Genomic DNA, 21,977 nt, shown 5'->3' on the forward strand with positions numbered 1-21,977 from the left:
ACTCTTCGTGGGAAAAGAGTTTCATCAACGACATCTGGAGGTAGATGTTCTTTGTGGCTTATGTGGGGAGTCACGGGTGTATGGAAACTATAGAGCATCTGTTTAGGGATTGTGAGTTTTCGGCTAGGATTTGGGCAGGCTCTACGCTTGGTATTAGAGTGGATGGTGCAGCATCGGCCAACATGGCTGATTGGATAATGGATTGGGTTCGGTATCTGTGGCAGCAGGATGAGGGGCAGATGAGAGTTATGAACTTCATAGCAATTTTATGGGGTTTATGGACTATTCGGAATAAGGTCAAGTTTGATGGAATGACTAAGAATCCTCATGTTCTTGCGGATATGTTGTTTGGATTGACTAAGGATAAGGTACGCATTTTAAAGGATCATCTTGAGGGAAAGGGTATGACGAAACGATTAGAAGGGGGTGTGGGAGAACTCCCTGATCAAAGAAGGGTGGATATACGGACTGGTCATCCTGTCCAACTGATTGGTTGCCCGGACGGTGTAATGCCATCCGTGTGAAGGTGGATGCCGGGTGGGAACGGAATTATGTGGCGGCTTTTGGATGGGTGGCATATGATGGGCTGGGTCAAGAGTGTATGCGACGACAGGTGAAGACTAGAGCGGAGTCAGCTTTGCAGGCGGAGGCTTTGGGTGTTCGGGATGTGCTTTCGTGGGCGAACTCTGAGGGTTGGTTCCATCTGGATGTTTCGTCTGATTGTCTACAGCTTATAAATGAGATTGCAGGAGTCGATAAAGTCGATCATCTGATTGCAGGCATTTTGGAAGACGTGCATGGGCTCGCAAATTCTTTTCACTACTTATGTTTTAATTTTATTCCAAGAAACCTTAATAGTATTGCGCATGGCTTGGCTAGACAAGCTATTAAAATGTAAAACATTTCTTTACAGCTGTAAAAAAAAAAAAAAAAAAAAGTTTGTACATTTTATAATGCTGTATGATGTTTTAAAGTAATGATAATCTCATTTAATAAAAGTAGTCTGTTGACAAATTTTGGTTAGTGTCACTGAATCATCAATGAGTAGATTATACAACCTGTTGTATGCAGTTGTATGATGCAGAATCCGAGCTGTGTACTAAAGTTTTCGAGTTTTGTTTAGAAGAATCTGAGCTATGTTGTAAAGTTTTTGAACTCACACACTTAAACAAAAAAAAATAAACTCTTATAAAACTCACAAAAATCACATAAGCTCGGATTAATGTATAGGGTTGTACAATGCTTATTATACAACTGATTGTATAGTATTATTTGTGCTGAACCATTTACATTTCTTTCATTCTAATTATTTATTTACCTTTGATTAAAAAGAATAGAAAAAGGTGAACAAGTAACTGGAGCATAAGAATATGTTGTGATAAATACACCTTGTTTGTTGTTCCTCTTAGAAAAGGAAGCGTCCACAAATAATATTGTTTATTTGTTTTCATTATTAAAAATAATATTGTTTATTCGTTTTCATTATTAAAAATTCATAGGATTTTAACCTGGCCGCCTCCTGCCATCCAGAATTCCAGATAATGTCTTACTGTCAAATATAGTACATTTATAATAAACCAAATGAAATTATACAATTTGCCAGAACATGTCTATCATCTATGGCTGCAACAAGTCAACAACCTAGCTCTATGCTTACATTAGAAGAAAAAGAAAAAAGGATTTCCAGCTTCTCAACATACATTTGCTGAAGGGAAGATGTGGGAAGAAGTATATCGGAAAAAAAGGAAAAATAAATTAAAATCTTGTTGACAAACACCGCTTCCTAAACTTGCGCTGATCGGGTTCTTCATGTATTCTGGTTTCATACCGAACATGAGATGCAAAACTTGATATTTACAGCACCCTTTTTGGTCAAAGTTCAACTTCATGGAGATCATCTCCCAAACTGCCTCCACTATTGTGTAGACTACCCGACGAATGGTTACTAGGCATAAATGAAAGTGGAGAAGCTTTTACCTCGGCTGTCAAAGAGTGCTTATCACTATGGATATCACTCCATGAAGCTGTACGACGCGAGTGAGGCCCTTCGGGGCTAAACCCGCTTCTCATTGCCCCCTTGTTTGGAATGTTACCAACACTCGGGAACCTCTGCATAGTTCCACCGGGTGAAGGTGCTAGGTTTTGGAAGGGGTCATTTGCGGATATGGAAGCGTTCTGATTTTCACTTTCGGAAACATCATTTCCTTGGTTTTGTGAAGTTGCAGCGGGAATGAAAAACTTGGCACTCGAAAAACCGGCAGGCTGAGCTGATGGAATTGAGGGTGTTTGGAACACATTTGTGGGCGTGCCACCACCTTTGTTGAAAGTATCCACATACCTAAACAGAGCAAAAAACATCAACCAAACATCTTAGTTGATGAAGGTTGCACATTATGTTTTAGAAAAAAAAAAAAAGAGATCTTCCTGGAAGGGGAGAGCAGGGAAGGTAATATATTCAAGATAGGCACAGCGCATACAAACCAAGAGGAAGTAACTCTTCATACCCATTATATTGTTCCCTGGTCAAATAACATTGACTTTGACCGATATTTTCTTAGGAATTAGGATATACAATAAGGGTTTTTCTAAAATGTGCCCTAAGGGCACATGATAATAAGCTAATTAGGGAAATATTGTTGAGAATATAATATGAGTTTCAACTCTAATTTAACATGATATATTCTCAACAATATTTCCCTAATTAGATTATTATCATGTGCCCTAAGGGCACATTTTAGAAAAACCCATACAATAATTACAATTTTTTTTAAAATGACAACGAAATAGTTGGTTTTGATAAATCAAACAACTATGACAAACTTCACATTTTATATTTACTTGTATCAGGAGAAACTAATAGTCAAAATTCATATCAATTGGGTGTCAAATGGGTCTAAAGTTTAGGATAGGGGTCGTATCAGTCATAAGTGATAATGAGGTCTATAAGAGAAAGATAAGAAAATAAGGTTCTTCGATGCCAATAAACTCTCACTGGAAAATACCCAATGAGGGTGGCTGCCTTATCATAATGGTGCCACAACTTTTTACCTGACCCATACTACTATTTTTACAGCAATCACTTTCTGAATAGGTTCTCCTGAAAATTCTCCATTGAAGACTGAAAACAATCAACAAAATGCTCACATACCTTGACCGTACACCCATCCGGCCACGCGCTGAAAACTGATTCGAACTTTGTGGAATGGCTGGGATCCCAAAACTACTTCCAGGAGGAGTTAAACTAGCAGGCTCGGGACTACCACCACCTGAATTGACCCCATCACTAAATGCATTCCTTGGATAGTTATCAGATTTCTCAATTTGGAAGGCTGTTGTTGTCGGAGGTGGTGCAAGTGCTGGTTCTTCAGCCGGTGGTTCTGCACCCTCCTCTACCCATCTCTTTAGCTTTTCATCGTAATAGAACTTATTGGTGTCTCCCAATTTAGCCTTGACGATGTAGGGCAAATAGTAATTAAAATTTGCATATATTCAACTACTAATAAGCCGCAACAATGCAAATATGCATGTATTGTCTTACCTGGCGGCCTTGACGAGGCTTCAAGACCAATCCAACAGTCTTTTGCAATATCTGGGCACCAAAGTTAAAACGACCAAAGCGCGATGTTCCAGTTGAGCCAGAATTTTTACTGTTTGCACTGGAAGAAGTTGCTTCATTCGAATTATCCACTTGATCCTATGCACACCCACAAAAATACAGTAATGCAATGAATAGTTGGTAAATTGCAAAACTCGGCAAAAGCAAAATGGCGACTGATCAAAGACAGTTATATATAAGAACAAATCAGAGAACCTGTGATCAGCTAAACGCATATAGTACATGATCGAAGACACATACAATGATACAAGACCAAATTCAAGAGATTAGATGGTGACAATACCGGCCTTGGTGATCTACCCATATCTGGCTCTGAAATGCTTCTATTTTGCATTGTCATTTTATTTCCATCTCCAGCCCATTGGCTTGTTGGCTCCGTGGCTGCTGATGGCATCAATGAGGACATAACCATGGTCGACTGACTGCTTCTTACCTTAGAGCCTGGCGATTGATATTGTTGTCCATTGCTCAGCGTAGTCGATGGAACAGGTGGAGGCAGTCCCCCAACAACACGATGAGCTGTACTATCAAATAGATTAAGCAATTTGCCTACTATCTTCGCTGGAGCTAAGTTAGCCGCATATCCACTCTGGCAACATGAAAGATTTAACACTCAGATCACCAAGCCAATAAAGCAGGACAGGTAAAATTAAGAACGGTCAAAACACAAACCTGTTGGTGGGCCCGAATCCGCTCTTCAAGAGATGATAACAACTGTTTCAACATGTCCACCTCAGGTGATCTCGCAGTTTTCAAAGCTTTGTGAACAGCTTGGCAGTACCTGAATTGATTCATCACGTTAAGCAAATAGAAAATGAAATTTAAAATATTAAATAAGAAGAACAATGTCCGTACTTTAATGAATCGGACACCCTTCCAACTTCTGCTAGCATATGTGCATAGATGAGTTTATATGATTGAAGGGGAAGCAGAACAAACTGGGAATTCCCAGTAACCTTTGCATACTCAAACAGCTCTGTTCTCTGCAACGCAACGGAAAAAAGAGAGATCAAACTCAAAGGCACTTCTAGATCTTGAGAAAACATTCAAGTGCACAACTTGACATCAATTGTATTGTAGTGCTGGCACTAGCTTACCATTGGAGACACAGATCTAAGAGAGTGATGGTAAATTGTGACAAGTTGCAATCATGATCTGTTAAGGTTCAAATCCTAAAGTTGCTAAAAGAGGGAAGATTTTATGTCACAAAGAGCATACCTGTACATAGTATGTTACAGATATAAATAGTATTTGCTCCTTTTCTACAGAATTTCAAAAAATTTCAGAATGTACGAGGAGAATATAGAAAAATGTAGCAATTCCAAAAAAAAAAAAAAAAAAATAGGGGAGAATACAAAATTGTCAGAATCTGGATAAGACTGAACTAAGTCTGAACAGAGCATTACAGTATAGTAAGCAGAAGATAACATCACAACAAAAGGCAATGGTAAAAAAATAGTAACATAACTCATCAATATCAAGAAACCTTCATTAGCAGGGATTTATACGACAAAATCATGCTGACATGGATCATGATGTTAGAAATGGTATTTTTTAGGGGGTGTTTCTGGGTGGTATGAGGTTGGAACTCCATTCCTCATTCCAGGTGTTTGTTTCAATTCATGGTGATATGAGTTTGAAACTCACTTACGGCAAAAATATGTAAAAGATAATATTTTAAATAATATTTTTTAATATTATAAAATCATGAAAATAAATATTTAATCAATAACTATCTAAAAGTTCATTTACAATATTGCCATAATTTTTATTTTCACATTTTTTGTTTGTTTTAATTTGATACCCATAGGTATCAATCTCATACCCACCCCCCTCCTTGGGTATGAGAAACCATACCTCATGGGTTTGAGGTATGGGTATGACCCTTATGTTTGCTAAACAAACACTTGGTATGGGTTTGGCTCATTCCAAACCCATACGGATACCTCATGCCTTTTGTGTTTGAACTAAACACCCAAACACCCCCTTAGATAGAATGGGAAAATACACAAAAAAATAAACTTTATCAGGGCTAAGCATTACTTCTTGCAGCAAACACGTGACATGTTTATCCGTCACACTTCTACCCAACAAAACAGATGAGGCATCACATATTTAGGGGATGTTTGGTAACCCATTCTAAAACACATGAATTGCAATTCATGGGATTTGCAAAATGGGTGAGTTGTTTGTTTGCCCCAAATCACATGAATTGAAGTTCCATAGGAACTCCAATTCCTCCATGATGAGGGAAGTTGCTTACCTAGGCCCCCCTAGGTAACTGGGAATTCCTGTGGAATTCACTGCCCACATTCCAACCAAACACCATTCTTCCAAAAATATGGGAACTCTTACTTCCTTGGAACTTCAATTCCCTTAGCGAACCAAACGACTCCTTAGTCTAGGTAGACCTGACAAACTGGTCAACTGGGTCGGGTTCAGGTCGGATCAGCTCGGCCGGGTAAGTTTTGGTTTGCAAGAAGAGTTCGGGTCATTTCGGGTATGTTATTATCAAGTTATTTAGAGATAATGGTCAGTTTGCAATAGTAAAAATTCCGGTCGGGTCATATTGGTTCGGGTCAACTCGGGTTACAGGTCAAGCTAAGGGTCATTAGTTTGGATGTCGGGTCGTACTCGGGTCATTCGGGGCGGGCAATTTTGCCAGCCAGCAAAATGTAGTTCACAGTTAGCGCATAAATAAAAAGAAAAAGAAAAAGATGTCTACCGCTCTAATTCACTTGAGAAATAATATAGGACAATGAAATCATCAAGTAAAAACAGTATAAAGAAGCTAAATAACAGTGCACAGGAACAATGAGAGAGATGAAATTTTAGAAACCAATTAGTGTGAAAATTACCTGAATAGCCTCCGGACTAGCATATGTCCTAGGAAAATTCCAGTGGTCTGCGCCAATAAGACACAATCTTGAAGTGTCTGAATATAACTCAAAATCAGCCTCTGCAATCAAGTAGCAGATATGTGCAGCAGTGACCTGTACAATCATTACCGTGTGAGAATGATGCAATGTATGACAATTGACAAACCAAAAGGCTGCAAGTTTGGAAAATTAAAAGTGAGCGACATCCCTCAGCTGATGAAAATAGATTGGAAGACATACATCATTTCTTTCCTTCCATAGGCAATCTCCTAAGTGGATGATCACTAGATTATCATTCTCAGTTCTGTTTGCAGTTATTACAGCCAAGTTCTCCTCCCAATTGGCCAGCATGCTAAACCCTGCACTCTGATTCACAACAATTGAAGATACAAAGTCAAATGCAAGTATTAGGAAAATCAAATTAATTTTTTCTCTCTTTTTTCTCTTCCTAGGATAAAGAGCACAACACAACCTCCATCTGACGCCATCCCCTCCCCAGAATGAAGGAAAGTAGGAAACTATGGAAGAACTGATCAGCGCAATGACCACTCAGGTAAACATAAACTAAGACTCTAAGAGCATATAAAGAACACAGAACTCTAATTCCTCCAATTTTTGCTTCTAAGATTATGACTACACAAATCCAGGATTGAGATTCTTCCTTGGTAAAATAAAGAACAATAATATTTACAAGTCATTTACCTGCGCAGTCTGTTGTGACATGGCCGCTGCATCAGGAAGATTACCAGCAGGTATGGAAAAGACCTCTTCCGGTTTCTTTGCTATTAAAAGGCACAAGGTTCTCAAAGGAGAACCGGTCACTAATTGGCTGACTGCCATCTGCTTCACAGTATCAGCATAAAACTGCAAAGATCCAAAAGACAAACCAACAAAGAAATGTGTCAGATATAACCATAGACTGAATTCTGATTGCGAAAAAATGAAAGTAAGCAGGAGAATTAACCTGGTCGCCAAGTTCTCGGGCAAGAATTAGTGCAAATGCCCAGAATTGACCTTCTTGAGCACGCTGTAAAGCCTCTCTCTTTTTACCAGAAATGAGAAGGTGTTGTACCTCAGAAGCAGTTGCCTAAGACAAAGAAATCTCAGTATTCCACATAAACCCTGCAGTTTACCACATGTCCATCATAGAAAGGCTAAAATACCTGAATGTGTGCTTCAGATGGCAAGGTCATCAAACAACTTGTGATGGCACTGTGCTGGCTAAACTGATTACTGTTCCTCTTGGCAGAGGCAAAGAGACTGGCAACCGCTGACTCTGGAAGGTCATCGTCCTGGAACATTAATAATAGAAATTTGAGTAGCGCTTTAAAAATCATCAGTAACTACTAACTAGACACAATAAAAATGTGAGACGAGGTAAGAAATGGTATCAATGATGGTAGTAGTCCTCACCTGGCAAAACTGACCCAACCCAAATGACCCGGCCTGAACCCGACCCGAACCTGAATTGAGGATCCGAATCAGACCCAAAACACGAATTGACCCAACCCTATTCAACCCGACCTGAATGTTTATTATCGTAAATTGACTGTTATCCCCAAATAACTTGAAAATGACCCGACCCGACCCACATTCTTGCAAACCCGAACAACCTGAACCTGAATTGACCCCGACCTAAACCTGACCTGATTGACAGTTTGCCAGGTCTAGGTAGTACCAGTGAGTCTGACAACCGAATAGTAAAAAGATCTGCTTCTGAGTTATTACAATAATCGTCACGGATGGGTGTAACATTCGGTAAATGCGACAGGCCAAAACTACTTAGCATTATCATTTAAACTCATAATTAAGCAATGTATGAACAACATCCATCCCTCAATGCACGCATGTGCGTATACAAAATATAATAAAAACGGATCCATAAGCTGATCCTCAGGGTGACTTAAAAAGCTGGAGCATATGATTTTCAAAATTAAACAGTTGTGAAGGAAAGTAGGAAACATTAGTATGAGTTCTTATATCCAAAGTACTCCAGGTTCCCTCCTAATCTAAACTGAGGCCGAAATGCCAAATAGCCTAACACAGTCGCATCTACTGTAGGGAGAGGCTCAAATTCTCACAATCAGTAGACGTGCGAAATTTTAAGGGATAAGAGATACCAGATGAGAACATACAATTACCTTTAATCCCGCATCTGCACCAAAGGATCGAAGCTTTCCATAGTGTTGGCACGAAATTTTTAGCAAGGAAAGAAGCAGTTTAGGAGCTTCACTTTTACCATCACTACCACTCCTTGATTCATAATTAGCGATCCTTTCATCAATCCATCTATTTAGCTCTCTACTTCCCGTATTTCCACCAACTAAAGGACCAGGGAACGATTGGTGACATAAAGATTGGAAATAGCTAGAAGTACATGCAGCGGTATCTGATGGACCGCGATTCACACCTACAACTTCCATCAAGTTAAGAATCGAGATAGAGTTTCCCTCATCACCCTGTGCAAAAAGGATAAGGCAACACATAAAAAAAAAAAATAACAATAATGACGTGGAAAGGTGCGAGTTTCTTATCAATCAAGGAAAAAGAAACAGGTAGTTTTTACGTGTTCAAAAGATTTGGGAAGTGGCTATACCTTGCTTCCATGCAGTGAGAAACCAGCAGTGGTCGTATCTTTCATTACTAAAATCTTTCCCCCAAACCCAAATGAGACTAAAGCGTGAGGAGGACGTCCTGTAAGTGAACTTGTCTCACTCGGTGTATAAGAGGCATTATGGCCATTGGGATATACGGGTTGGGATACCTTAAATGCGTTTTGATTACCATAAAATTCAGTCGAATACTGAACTGCGCCATTTTGCATTAACTGTGGAGCATGGTTAAGAGGCTGCAAACCATTGCCGGTAGAACCAGCCCAGGTTGAACTATCCAAACTTTGGTTTGTTTTATTGTATGATGGTACGGTTTCCCTAGAATTGGAAAACGCCTGTGGGCTCACTTGGCTATTATTGTAGACATTAGAATCATAATTAGGCCATGACTGACCCACACTATAACTGCCATCAGACTCACTATTAGACTGCCTATCATTTGAACCCTGTTGATTATACTGTCCTACGAATGTGGCATAATTCTGATTTACATTCAGGCTTTCATTGCTAGGAACTTGAAGCTCATTACTACCATTGATGACCTGACCATTACCACCATCAAAATAAGTTGCTGCCGACACACCATCTTGATTCTGCTGATTATATGTCAGCTCTTTTGACTGACTTGATGAATGATATGCGTCCAACGAACACCACTCTTGCGCTAATGTATCATAATACCAACCAGGGTACTGGGGATCAAAAACCATATGAGCTGGATACTGATATCCCCAATTCTGCTGCGAAGTACTATTCCAATCAGACACATGCTCCGTTGTACCAGTACTTACCTGACTTACAGTTTTGACAGTAGTTTGGGCATTTTGCTGAGAATATATACCCTGTGATGAATTTACATCGGAAACAGCCCATTGACTTTCTTTAGTCGAACCAAAGTTTCCCTGCATATTTCCGTCACTGGATCCCAAGCTCTCCTGTCCAGTAGCATTTCCACCGTTAACATCTAACTGATACCATTGCCCAGCGTTAGGATCAAATTTCCACCCCGGGTATTGCGTTTCATAATACTCCACGCTATTAGGGTCCATACCATTGGCTATTTGTTCGGTATGACCATGAGCATTTCCAGTAGCTGCATTGGCGATTTGTTCGGCATGACCATGAACGTTTCCAGTAGCTGCATTGACAATTGTTTCATTTCCAAACATACCACTACCATTGCTTTGAACATTCTCTACTTCCCCTTGTCCAAAGTCTGTAAGAAAATCATTGAACGACCCAAACCCACCACTATCATGATCATCTGAACCGGCAAAAGCGCTCCACTGAACCTGCTTCACACCACCAGGCGAGCCACTACTCTCCTCTGCTACACCCTTCTCTTCCTCTAAAACCCTAACCTTATCTTCCTCCAGCAATCCATTGTCAAAAGAAAATGATCCCGACAATGGCAATGAAGAACTCACCTCTCGATCAAAAACCTGTTCCTCTATCGCATCCACACTCTCCAAACCGCCATTCTCCTCAACACTTGACCCCACCTCCGTTGCCAAAGCCAAACCCACATTTCCAAGATCAACCTCACTTACACTCAAATTCGTGAATGCTTTCAGTTCATCGGAATCATCCCCGTCAACTAAATCATTTCCTTTCACTACACCAACCCCAACACCACTGCCACTAACAACGCCATCATCATCATCATCATCATCCACAAGCTTATCAAAGAAATCCTCATCCGTCTGATCCTCCAACTCGAACGGAGGATTCGACGCCATCAATTACCAAACCCTAAATAGTAAATTCCACCCAAATCACCACCACACCTAAATTCTCTCAAAACCCTAACAAAACTATACCCAAACTTACAATCACCTAACTTCCACCAAAATCCGAGATCCAAAATCCCCCAATTAACAAATTCAATCCCTAATTTCGAACACAAGCTGATGAAATCATAAACTGACGAAAATCAATTTATGCAGAAAATAACACAAATGCAAGTAAAATTATGAAATTAAGCTGATGAAATTAACTGATACATCAACTGATTAAGCATGAAATTGAAACTTACAGATCAGAAATTGTGCGGAGAATTTGATCGCATCAAGAGAGAGAAAGTCTAGAGAGAGGAGTTATTATTGTGCTCGAAGAAGAAATATTAGCCGAAATTTTTCTAACAAAAATAATAAATCCGGTTTTTTTATATCGTTTTTATTTATGGTGTTTACGTTTGTTTTTGCTAGTTCACAAATCAATCAATTAATATATATATCTATTTCAGTTTTTTCAATGTTTTTCTATTAGAATCTATAAAATATAATTAAAAGTTTACCCTAAAATGACAAATAAACGCCACCTAGACAAAGTCACGTAGGATCCAAAAAGCCACCCAGATTAAAATTTAATGTGACGTGGCATATTTAAATGTGATGTTGTATATTTTTAATGTGACATGGCGAATTAATGTGACATGCATTATCAATTTATTATTACATGACATTAATTTAAATTATTTATCTATAAATTAATTTAATTCACTTATATCTATAATATTAAAAGATATTATTATTATTCTTAAATTAATTTTGTATATTAAATATATTGTCTTCCAAAATTTATATAACCCTTACAGATTTACATCAAATTTTATAATTTATAATTAATATTGGCATTTTAATTGAAATTTTTGTAATAAAACATGTTAATAAATTTCATAATTTATAATTAATATTGACATTTTAATTAAAATTTTTGTAATAAAACATGTTAATAAATTTCATAATTTATAATTAAAATTGAAATTTTTGTTATAAAACCTGTTAATAACTTAACTAAACCTCTTCATATTACTGAACACCCACCATTATTAACATTTTCCTATTTAATTATTTTTTAATTAAACATGGTAATAAATTGATTAAAATTCTTCATAATACTTAACACACACCAAATTAATTAATTTTTTTTCTATTTACTTAATTTTTGTAATATAATATGTTAATAATTTTATTAAAACTCTTTATATTACTCAACACCCATAATTTTCATTAATATTTTGTCCTATTCAACTCATCTCTTGAGGTCCTCGGCAATCAATTATCTAATTTAATAATACCGCAAAATAAATTAAAAATTAAATTAAAATATGGGAATTTATGGTTGTGTAATGACTATAAAACCTATAATACCTATAATAGTTTTTGTTCACTTTATTTATTTAAAATATACCTATTTGTCATGAGTTTCTAAGTTGTGGATTATATTTTACGGTTTAATTTATTCATTTGATTATATTGATTATATTGAGTATTATTTTTTTTTTTTTTTTTTGTTGATGACGAGGGGTTGAGTTCCCCCGGGCCCATGCATTCCCGCACCACCACATGGACCATGTAAGCCACCCCCTTCGGGGGCTGCAATGGCCAAGTGATCATCGCCCCAGCTGGTAGTCGAACCCGGGACCTCTCAACTCCTGCATTTCTGCAAGCTTCAAGGTTTAACCCGGCTACCACTGGACTAACACCACTTGGTTTATATTGAGTATTATTGTTGAGTATTATTGTTGAGTATTGTTGTTGTTGTTGTTGTTGTTGTTGTTGTTATTGTTGTTGTTGTTGTTGTTGTTGTTGTTGTGGTTGTGTCCAATAAAATATATTTTAATTTGTTATGTTGTTGGTTTTATGAATCGTTTGCTTTATATTTGAATTCATGTTTTTCAGTTGGTTTAATTTAAGTGACTTACATGTGTGTGGACAATGGGCCCACGGGGGCGCTTGGGAAACAAGCGTTTGCATTTGTGGAGTCGCCACCAATTTATTGTGGAAAATTGGAAACCGTTCGAATACCTCGTGTCATGTCAAGACACAAAGTAGTGACATAGACACCAAGAACTCGTTACCCTTAGCATTCTATGTCTAGAATGACTCTCGTGGATGCCAATGAACACGGATGTTCACAGAGATCTAGAGTAAGGGGTGAGGGTACGTATTAGGAAGCTCTTTTGATCGAACACCTAATCCCGCCCGCCTCGATAGCGGCCTCTACTAATGATTAAGGAAAATCGTCTATACTTGATATATTGTCGATTATATGCATGCAATGCAACATCCAACGTTTTAATCCTAACATATGAAGAATTAGACTAAGTCGGTTAACACGTAATTTATCATACAATTGAGTCAAAGTTGAGATTTAGGGTTGATTACATGTGAAGGCATACAAGTGATACAATAAAGAAATACGATAATAATACAATAAAGGAAAATTACAATAATTACATTGGATTAATGATTTATGTCGAAAATACCTTTAAAACGGATAATTTGAGAAAAGAAAGAATAAACAAATTAACGAACAGGAATTAAGGGTGATAATACGATTAATAGTTAATTAATACGTAAGCTAAAACTAGGTCAAGGCAAAACGGGAGTTCAGAGACAGAAATCAACCAGGAACAGGCGCAGCAGTTGCTGCGTCTGTGCCTTGGCTCAGTTCTGGCTGTGAAGCCGGAATTGCAAATCGTTAATGTTCGTTGGTGATTTTAAATGATCGATTATATTATTTACTCGGATGAAAGTGATTAATAGGTTATTTACATATGATTGACGGTCATGAAAGCAATAAACACGGATGAAACCGATTAATACGAATTAATTACAAGGTTAATGAGCAAATTGATGAACTAATTAGGTTAAATATGATGAATTAATGATGGAATAATGATGAATACGGTAATAAACATATGGAAATATATCAAAGGTCGAATTCCAGAAAACCAATATGAATGAATCGAATTTCTACAACCCGGTTTGACTTTAATGACGAAAACCCGCAAATATTGGTTATTTGAGATTTAAGTCGGGAATTTAATGACGAATTATATGTTAATGATGATGAGCGATGTGTTAAATTATCATGTGAACGAAATAAGAACAAACAAAGACGAAAGAAAATAAAAGGACGACACCAACAGAAGACGAAGGAAGAAGAAGAGAAGCAGGAACGACGGCAACCTCAGGAAAAGGCGCGGCAAGTCTTTGCGTCCTTTCAAGAGGCGCAAAGCGATTCTTTGCGTCCCTTCTCGACGTCTGTCTCCTGTTAATCCGTAAAAAGGGTTTAAACAAAGGGTTTTAGAAATCGGTTTTAATTATATTTTCGACATAAACCTTACAATATGATTACAATAATAATGAACAATAAATAAAAGAGAGATTTACACCCTCAGACTTACATGTTTGACGAAACGAGATGAACTAAGTTAACGTTTAGTGATGCTCGACTCGAATGTAGACGAAAGTGCCCTCGTAAGAGGAAATTAAACAGATTGATTAAAGTTGATTATGGTGGAGTTGGTCAAATTGGTCGGTCATGCAAAACGAAATTTGGTACTCGAAGGATCCGAGCTTACGTGGTCGAAAGTTCAAGCACGTAGACGCCAAAAAGTAAGAACGTGGTCTAGAATGCAAAGGGAGAAGAGAAGGGCGGACACTCGCGTGAGAAATATGTGAGACCGAAGGTCTCTATTTATACTAATCACGGAATTAGGGTTTAGGAAAGGAGAGAAAGATCCGGAAATAACCGACTTAGGTTAAACACGGAAACTTGGACAAAAAGAAAACCTTGAAAAAAAGGCGCAGCAGGTGCTGCGTCCCTTGGAAGAGGCGCAACACTTGATGCGTCCTTTCCTCAGCGGGTTCCTCCTGCGCAAGAAAGCGCGTTTGATAGCCTGTCGTATTTTAGGCATAACTTTCTCTACAAGACTCGTAATTAGGTGATTTCGGTGGCGTTGGAAAGCTAAAAGAAAGATCTAGAACTTTCTGTGAAATAGGCCTGACCCAAAAAAGTCGTTATGACCTTGTAAAACGGGCTTAAAGTTCGGGTTGTCATTTTAGCTAAATGAAATGCACATTTTGTAATGTAAACTTTTAGTTTAGCCTAATGAAGTGACATGAGACTCAAAATGAGATATAATCATGACATTTTATGACATCCTAACCTTAGGTAGACAAGCACATTGCTTTGACTCGGGATTTGACGGTTTTAGGAAATGAAGACGGTTTTTGACCCGGACTCCAAATAAGCTCTAATTACTGCCAAAACGACCGTAATGACACCTAAATGACGACCATGAGGTAGACAAAAGTATTTGAGCTATCACTTGACGATAAACTTACGAACTGTCACAAATCGTTTCGTGTATCAAACATGCGGTCCAATCATCACCGGGTGGCTTGCGGGAGGTGCAGAAACGAGGTGTCTACAGAGCCCCCACTTTGACTGAGGCTTGGACAAGGCGAAAGTCAAAGTATAGTCATCAGGTCAATCGAAGATTACAACCTGACGACTATGGCGACGCGAGGCGGCTCAAGGGGTCTGAGCCAAGGACCTGTCGTCGGGAACATTTTAGAGTCTGTCGACTATCGGGGAGGGTCGTTTAAAGTCCATTAGACTACGTAAGGAAGCTACTTGACCATAAGAAGAAACCATACCCGAGATACCCCCTGGGTGAAACGGATCAAGACGCTTCGGCAAAATTCTTTGGTCGAAGATAACTTGGTGTCCGAAGGCATTAGGGGTCACAGGATATGAAGAAACTTCTTAACACTTCGAAGGCTAACTCAAGGCTATCTCTCTCTAAAGGAAAGGTGAAGGATAACTCTCGAAGGACCGAAAGGGGACTTAAGCGAAAAAGGGTTATCTGAAGGTTACTGAAAGGATTATCTGAAAGTGTCTGAAGAAATAAAGGATTATCTGAAGGGAGGAAGGCTGAAGGAAGGATTATCCCAGAGGTTATCTGAATGATATGAAGGGTTTATCTTGAAAAGGGTTACCTAAAGATATGAAGGATCACCTGGGGGTATCTGCTTCTCTCTATCCTCAAGCAAACTCTCACTGGGGAATAAAACAATGACTCTGGGGAATCTGCATGTTTCTGTCCTCAAGCAAACTCTCGTTGGGTGATGACTCTAGGGAATCTGCATGTTTCTGTCCTCAAGCAAACTCTCGTTGGGTGATGACTCTAGGGAATCTGCATGTCTCTGTCCTCAAGCAAACTCTCGTTGGGGAATAAATCTGGGGAACTGATCTCCATATCTCGAGAGGGAATGTCTGTCCGTATACTCTCGTTGGGGGAACAGAATAGAGGTGTGTCGAAACACCTGTCAAAGAATATTCGCTCGTTGTGGCAAGCGAGGTCTTGATGAAGTACTGCTTTTGATACTTACCTGCATGGTTAGTAGCCACACAAGAATACAATCTAATATATGCACGTAAGCGATTATCACATGGACCTCGAATGAGGAAACACATAGGTTTTGCGAAAGTTGTTTCTTTTTAAAAGTCGTTTAAAACTTGCTCAAAGAAATTTGTCGTTTGTAATGCGTTATGCATATTCAATGAGCTTTAGACATAGGACTTGACATGACACAGGTCTACTAGGACGCGGCACGAAATGTAGACTTAGGTTTGACTAACGCGACACTAACTTATATTTGACGCGACACAGGGATGACTTTGACAGACTTTGTTTAAGTATGCGCAACCCCTAGCCAAATGTGGGTGACAATGCGTATCAGTTCCAAAGGTATAAGAATTGCAAGAATGATGAAGGCATATAAAGGCAAGGCATGAGCCATGGATCGTCTGTCTACTAGGACTTCTTTCACCACCGTTTGCTGTAAAAGAGACCCCTCTTGAGGCACGATGACTTGGAGAATTGATCTAAGATCTTTGTCATTGTCCGGACCGAGTACTAGCTAGACTTAGAGGAATAAAGGAAGGGTGGCATCTCGGAAGAGAAGCCTCCAGGATGAGAAGATGACTCTGGACTTTGGTAAAAAAAAAGAGTCTGGGCGACAATAAGGAGCCCCCAGTATAGAGGTGTTGGTTGTGGAAGGGATGTTAATTGAGGTTGGAAGGTTGAAATAGAGGTTGAAAGTTGGGATGGTTGTGTCCATGAGGACTGCCTACGTATTCACGTAAAGTGAAATCAAACCAGATCTTAGTTCTGTGGTTTGGTTAATTTTGTTTGAGTGTTGTGGTTGTATCCTTCTTGTGTAAGAAAGGACTGCCTACGTATCCACCCGAAGAGGTGAAATCAAACCATGGTCGTAGTTCAAGTGTGTGCCTAAGCTATGTTGTTAGGACCTTACAGTGCATAGGTCACAAGGGTAATATTCCTTTGGTGACTCGAGGAATCGATTTGAGATAATTCCCTCTGATCATAGACCAAAGAGGTATAATTAAGTTTGTAAAAATTTCCTTGTCGTGTGAGCACACTAGAAGTGGACCCTAAGGATGATATGGGTATGTCCCGTTCTAGGTAGCAAAGTAATTGAAGACTTTGTGTCTTGAGTCAAGATGAAACTGGATTGGATATTTGGAATGTGGAGCTCGGAAATAAGAGGCTTTGATGAAACAAATCTCTGGAGCTTGATTTTGTGGAGTTAAGGCTTAATGGGGTTAGGTCTTGTAATATGGCTTGGAAATGGAGTCTCTTGGCTTGATGTAGCCTGAGCACATAAGGGTAGATTAAAATGACGTGGGATAAAATTTCCATCTCTTGGCCCTAAAGGATGGGTATATTTGACAAGCTTTAGAGGACTCTCAAAATTCCTAACTGTCTCCCTGTAAACGGTCTCGAGAAGGACTTAGGGTGTGTGATGTGTGATAGGCTAAGTGAGGGTGCTAGCTAACCATCTTTATTGATGTCTTGATTCTTTATAGACTTCAGCAGTATTCCGTATTTGGTTTCAGGCTTGTTCTTGATTCAGACTTAGATTCTTGGTCTAGAATATATCTCGGCTTTTTGCTTAAATTCTTGATTCGGTTTTTTGAGGATAACATTGACTTCGGATATTGTTATTGACTTGCTTGATTGAGCCTTGTTCTTTTGACTCTTTTGTCTTGGATATTGATCTTGGTCATTTCTCTTGATTGAGCCTTTGTCTTTGATCATGGCTCGTATCATCTTGGACTTGCTTGCTACCATGGATTTGGGTCAGACTAGCACCTTTGGTGTGAAACGGGTTGGTCTTTAGTAACACGGGTTGTTTATTGTGGGGAATGGGCTTGCCTTCCGTCATGGATTGTTAACAAGGGAAACGGTCTGGATCCGTCCTAGAATCTCTTGAGACATGCTCGTCGAAACTGGGGTTATATTGTGGTTTCTATTGCCAGACATGGAATAGGTAAGAAAAATGAACTCGGAGTTTTAGGTCCTCTACAACTTGGAATGGAACATCATCTAAGTGTACTCACATTGACTGTCATGTGTTGTTGTTTGTTTTAAAATGTCTCAAATCAATTGTTGTTGTCACAGGAAAAGGATGAAAGATATGAAGAATATGTGGATTGAGAATTGTACTTTTATTAAAATGAAGAATGAAGGGTATTTAACATAGATATGAGAAGACACGTGACTCGTGGGACAGCCCCCAGGTTGTCACTAGGAATGGAAATGGACACAAAGAAAGACACTAGAAAAATTACGGGATAGAAAGCCTAAGACTCGGACTCGGACTCGGATTTTGACGCGATCTTAGACCTAGACTCGTAATCATCGGCCCATGCTTGAACATTTACTCTTCCAGCAATTGGCTTTGGCATCTGACTTTGAGAATTCATCCATTTGAGCATCTCATCTTCCTCATTGGGAACATTGAAAGGATAATAGTCAAGAAAAGTTTCTTGATGAGTGGTATATCCATGAGGATCGCCTAAGCTACCTTGTGGGTTAAGGGTCGAGAGGGACAACCTCCCGCTTTCGATCATATCCTGAATAACGTTTTTTAATTTGTAACATTTCTCTGTATCATGCCCTTTGCCTCTATGGTATTTGCAGTAGGCATTCTCATCCCAAAACTTGGATTTCTTCTCTGGGTTAGGCGTGGGTCCTATAGGCTTCAACATTCGTTGTTCCATGAGTCTCTGAAAGGCATCGGCGTATCTAATACCAATGTTGGTAAATTTCCTAGGAGGCGTGCCCTTATTTTCGGAAGCCTTTGTAAATGGCCTCGGAGGGTTGTTAGGTTTCTTTGACGAAGGGTCCATGAGGTTGCCTTTGTTGATTTTGATTCCCGGATGAGAAGAACTAAGAATAGATTGTCCATTTGTTGCTTTCTCCTTAGGACTGTCAAGTTGAGGGTTTGTCTGGACACTTTTCATTTTGAGAGGTTGGGCATCAAGCTTCTTACCCATTTCGGCGAACTAGTTTTCTATGTTGGAAAGTCGAGAGTTTAAGCTATCAATAGCTCCCTCTATTTTGGAAAATTTATTGTCGAAGGCCATGGAAAGCATGAGCATTCCATTTTGGATATCTTCGTCTTCGAGGACATTGATTTCTTTGTCATCATGACGATCGAGGAGATGAGAACAATCTAGAGATGTTTCTTCGTCATGTTTAGTGATATTAGACCCAAGAGGGTCGATTTTCTTGGATTTCTTGGCGGAAGGTGGCACAGGAAGCTTGCGATCCTCGATCATATCCTGAATAATATGCTTTAGACAAAAGCATTCCTCCGTATCGTGTCCCCTACCTCTATGGTACTGACAATATGAATCGCCCTTCCATCTAGGGAATATCTTTTCAGGGTCTGGGGTTGGACCAATTGGATGAAGTTTTCCTTGGGAAATTAGTCTTTGTAGAGCTACTTCATATGTGGTTCCGAGGTCATGGAATTCCCTATGAGCTCGTCCCGGCCTTCTGGGTGGAGTTTGCAAGAGGTTAACTCCCTTGCCTTCATTGGCCTTCTTAGATGGGTGAGTCGTGTTGAAGCTATGCCCTGGCCTTAGGGTATGAGAAGATGGTAAAGGTTTCATCATATCTATCTTGTTTTCCACATTGATGACACGAGTGCTCAAGTCTTCGACGGTGGCCTGAAGCTTAATGACTGCAGCACTTAGTCCCTCGACTTCGACAGATAAACGTTCTTGAACACTTTCATTGGAAACTGCAGAATTCCTACCGAGAAGAAAATGATGCGCATTACAACTTGATTTGACATAGGATCACGCATACTAAGGCAACAAACAAAGGATACATGACGAGACGAGATGACTAGACTCTTGACTTGTGAATCCAGGAAATGTCGTGAATGACTTCTCGTGTTTGAATTCACGGTGCTTGACCTTGACCTTTAGACTCGAGTGTTAACTTTGACGGACTGACCTTCATATGATTGACTTTAGTGACAGAATTGATGACACGTGTTAATTCTAATTTGTGTTGTTTAAGACAGACTTGACTCGAGGTTCGGGTATGTGTGTCCCGAGCGTGTCATTAGGATAATTCAAGAGACGGATTTTGGAATGACTCGATGTGCTAGCCTCGAGTGCGTGAGTCGAGGTGTGGAAAATGTTTAGATCCTAACTGAATTGGGGTAGGGAGTCCAAAATGACGGCGTGACGCCTTAGGACCTGACTTGAATTTGAAAAGACCCAAAATGTAAAAGGAGACGGGTTTATGACTCGACAGAGTTTCGACTAGGACATAGTCGGTTTGAATTTTGACTCTAACTTAGCCCAATTGAATTTACATATTTACATTGACATGGTTTGAAAATATTTTGGTTTAAAATTTCTTTTTTTTTGGACCTTTTTTTTTTTTTCGTTTTTTTTTGTATTTGGTTTTGAAATGGGTTTTAGGCCCGAAGTTTGACTCGACATATGGACAGAGTTTAGGCTTATTTTGCGCTATTTTGAAAATATTTATATTTTGAAAAGGATTTTATTTTACAAAATGGTTTTGTTTACAAAATGGTGATCACATATGATACAAACATTCAAACAGGCATTATAACGGTATGCTGAGTGCATTTAAAAGGGTTTTGGTTTAAAGGGTGGGTTGCCATACCGAACAATCAAACCCAGGGTCTGTGGAGAGGCTCGTACCAAACAAGAGTAAGACCGATTCCTAGTCCATTTCCTCAAGTAGTGAAAGTCCTTGATACAAACAAGAGTAAGTACCGTGGTATGGATGACGTCAATCGCTATCCATCCTTAGGCCCAAATAAGAATTAGGACCGTTTAGACGGGACGATTGGTCGAATGGGTTGGGTTGGGCCTAGGAAGGCCGAATGAAACGATCTAGGAAGACCGAGTTATGAAAACCGACAATTGTCTTGTACAAACTATTCCCTAACCTTGTTCAAGTTTCACCCTTTTGGCTACACGTAAGTGTATTATCCCCAGCGAAGTCGCCAAACTGTGGACAATGGGCCCACGGGGGCGCTTGGGAAACAAGCGTTTGCATTTGTGGAATCGCCACCAATTTATTATGGAAAATTGGTAACCGTTCGAATACCTCGTGTCATGTCAAGACACAAAGTAGTGACATAGACACCAAGAACTCGTTACCCTTAGCATTCTATGTCTAGAATGACTCTCGTGGATGCCAATGAACACGAATGTTCACAGAGATCTGGAGTAAGGGGTGAGGGTACGTATTAGGAAGCTCTTTGGATCGAACACCTAATCCCGCCCGCCTCGATAGCGGCCTCTACTAATGATTAGGGAAAATCGTCTATACTTGATATATTGTCGATTATATGCATGCAATGCAAACATCCAACGTTTTAATCCTAACATGTGAAGAATTAGACTAAGTCGGTTAACACGTAATTTATCATACAATTGAGTCAAAGTTGAGATTTAGGATTGATTACATGTGAAGGCATACAAGTGATACAATAAAGAAATACGATAATAATACAATAAAGGAAAATCACAATAATTACATTGGATTAATGATTTATGTCGAAAATACCTTTAAAACGGATAATTTGAGAAAAGAAAGAATAAACAAATTAACGAACATGAATTAAGGGTGATAATACGATTAATAGTTAATTAATACGTAAGCTAAAACTAGGTCAAGGCAAAAAACAGAGTTCGAGAGACGTAAATCAA

General features: G+C 39.1%; 1 protein-coding gene across 2 annotated transcripts; it reads right to left on the reverse strand.

The window, feature by feature from the left end:
- Window positions 1-1,557: 1,557 nt before the first annotated feature.
- Window positions 1,558-11,271, reverse strand: LOC141653541 (protein transport protein SEC16A homolog). 2 transcript variants are annotated; one of them, XM_074461336.1, is made up of 14 exons: window positions 11,143-11,271; window positions 9,092-11,014; window positions 8,637-8,954; window positions 7,659-7,787; window positions 7,460-7,582; window positions 7,198-7,359; window positions 6,736-6,861; window positions 6,475-6,609; window positions 4,472-4,599; window positions 4,289-4,397; window positions 3,900-4,205; window positions 3,539-3,694; window positions 3,149-3,447; window positions 1,558-2,338 (listed from the first exon to the last, which is right to left on the reverse strand). In XM_074461336.1, exons 2-14 carry the CDS (start codon window positions 10,844-10,846, stop codon window positions 1,873-1,875), a joined length of 4,212 nt encoding a protein of 1,403 aa, XP_074317437.1. In that variant the 5' UTR covers window positions 10,847-11,014; window positions 11,143-11,271; the 3' UTR covers window positions 1,558-1,872. The 2 variants fall into 2 exon arrangements, with proteins under 2 accessions (XP_074317437.1, XP_074317438.1); XM_074461337.1 differs by having other exon boundaries at window positions 9,092-11,030; window positions 11,143-11,242.
- Window positions 11,272-21,977: the final 10,706 nt, after the last annotated feature.

Source organism: Silene latifolia, chromosome 4 (genome assembly GCF_048544455.1).
Source record: "Silene latifolia isolate original U9 population chromosome 4, ASM4854445v1, whole genome shotgun sequence".
NCBI lineage: Eukaryota > Viridiplantae > Streptophyta > Magnoliopsida > Caryophyllales > Caryophyllaceae > Silene > Silene latifolia.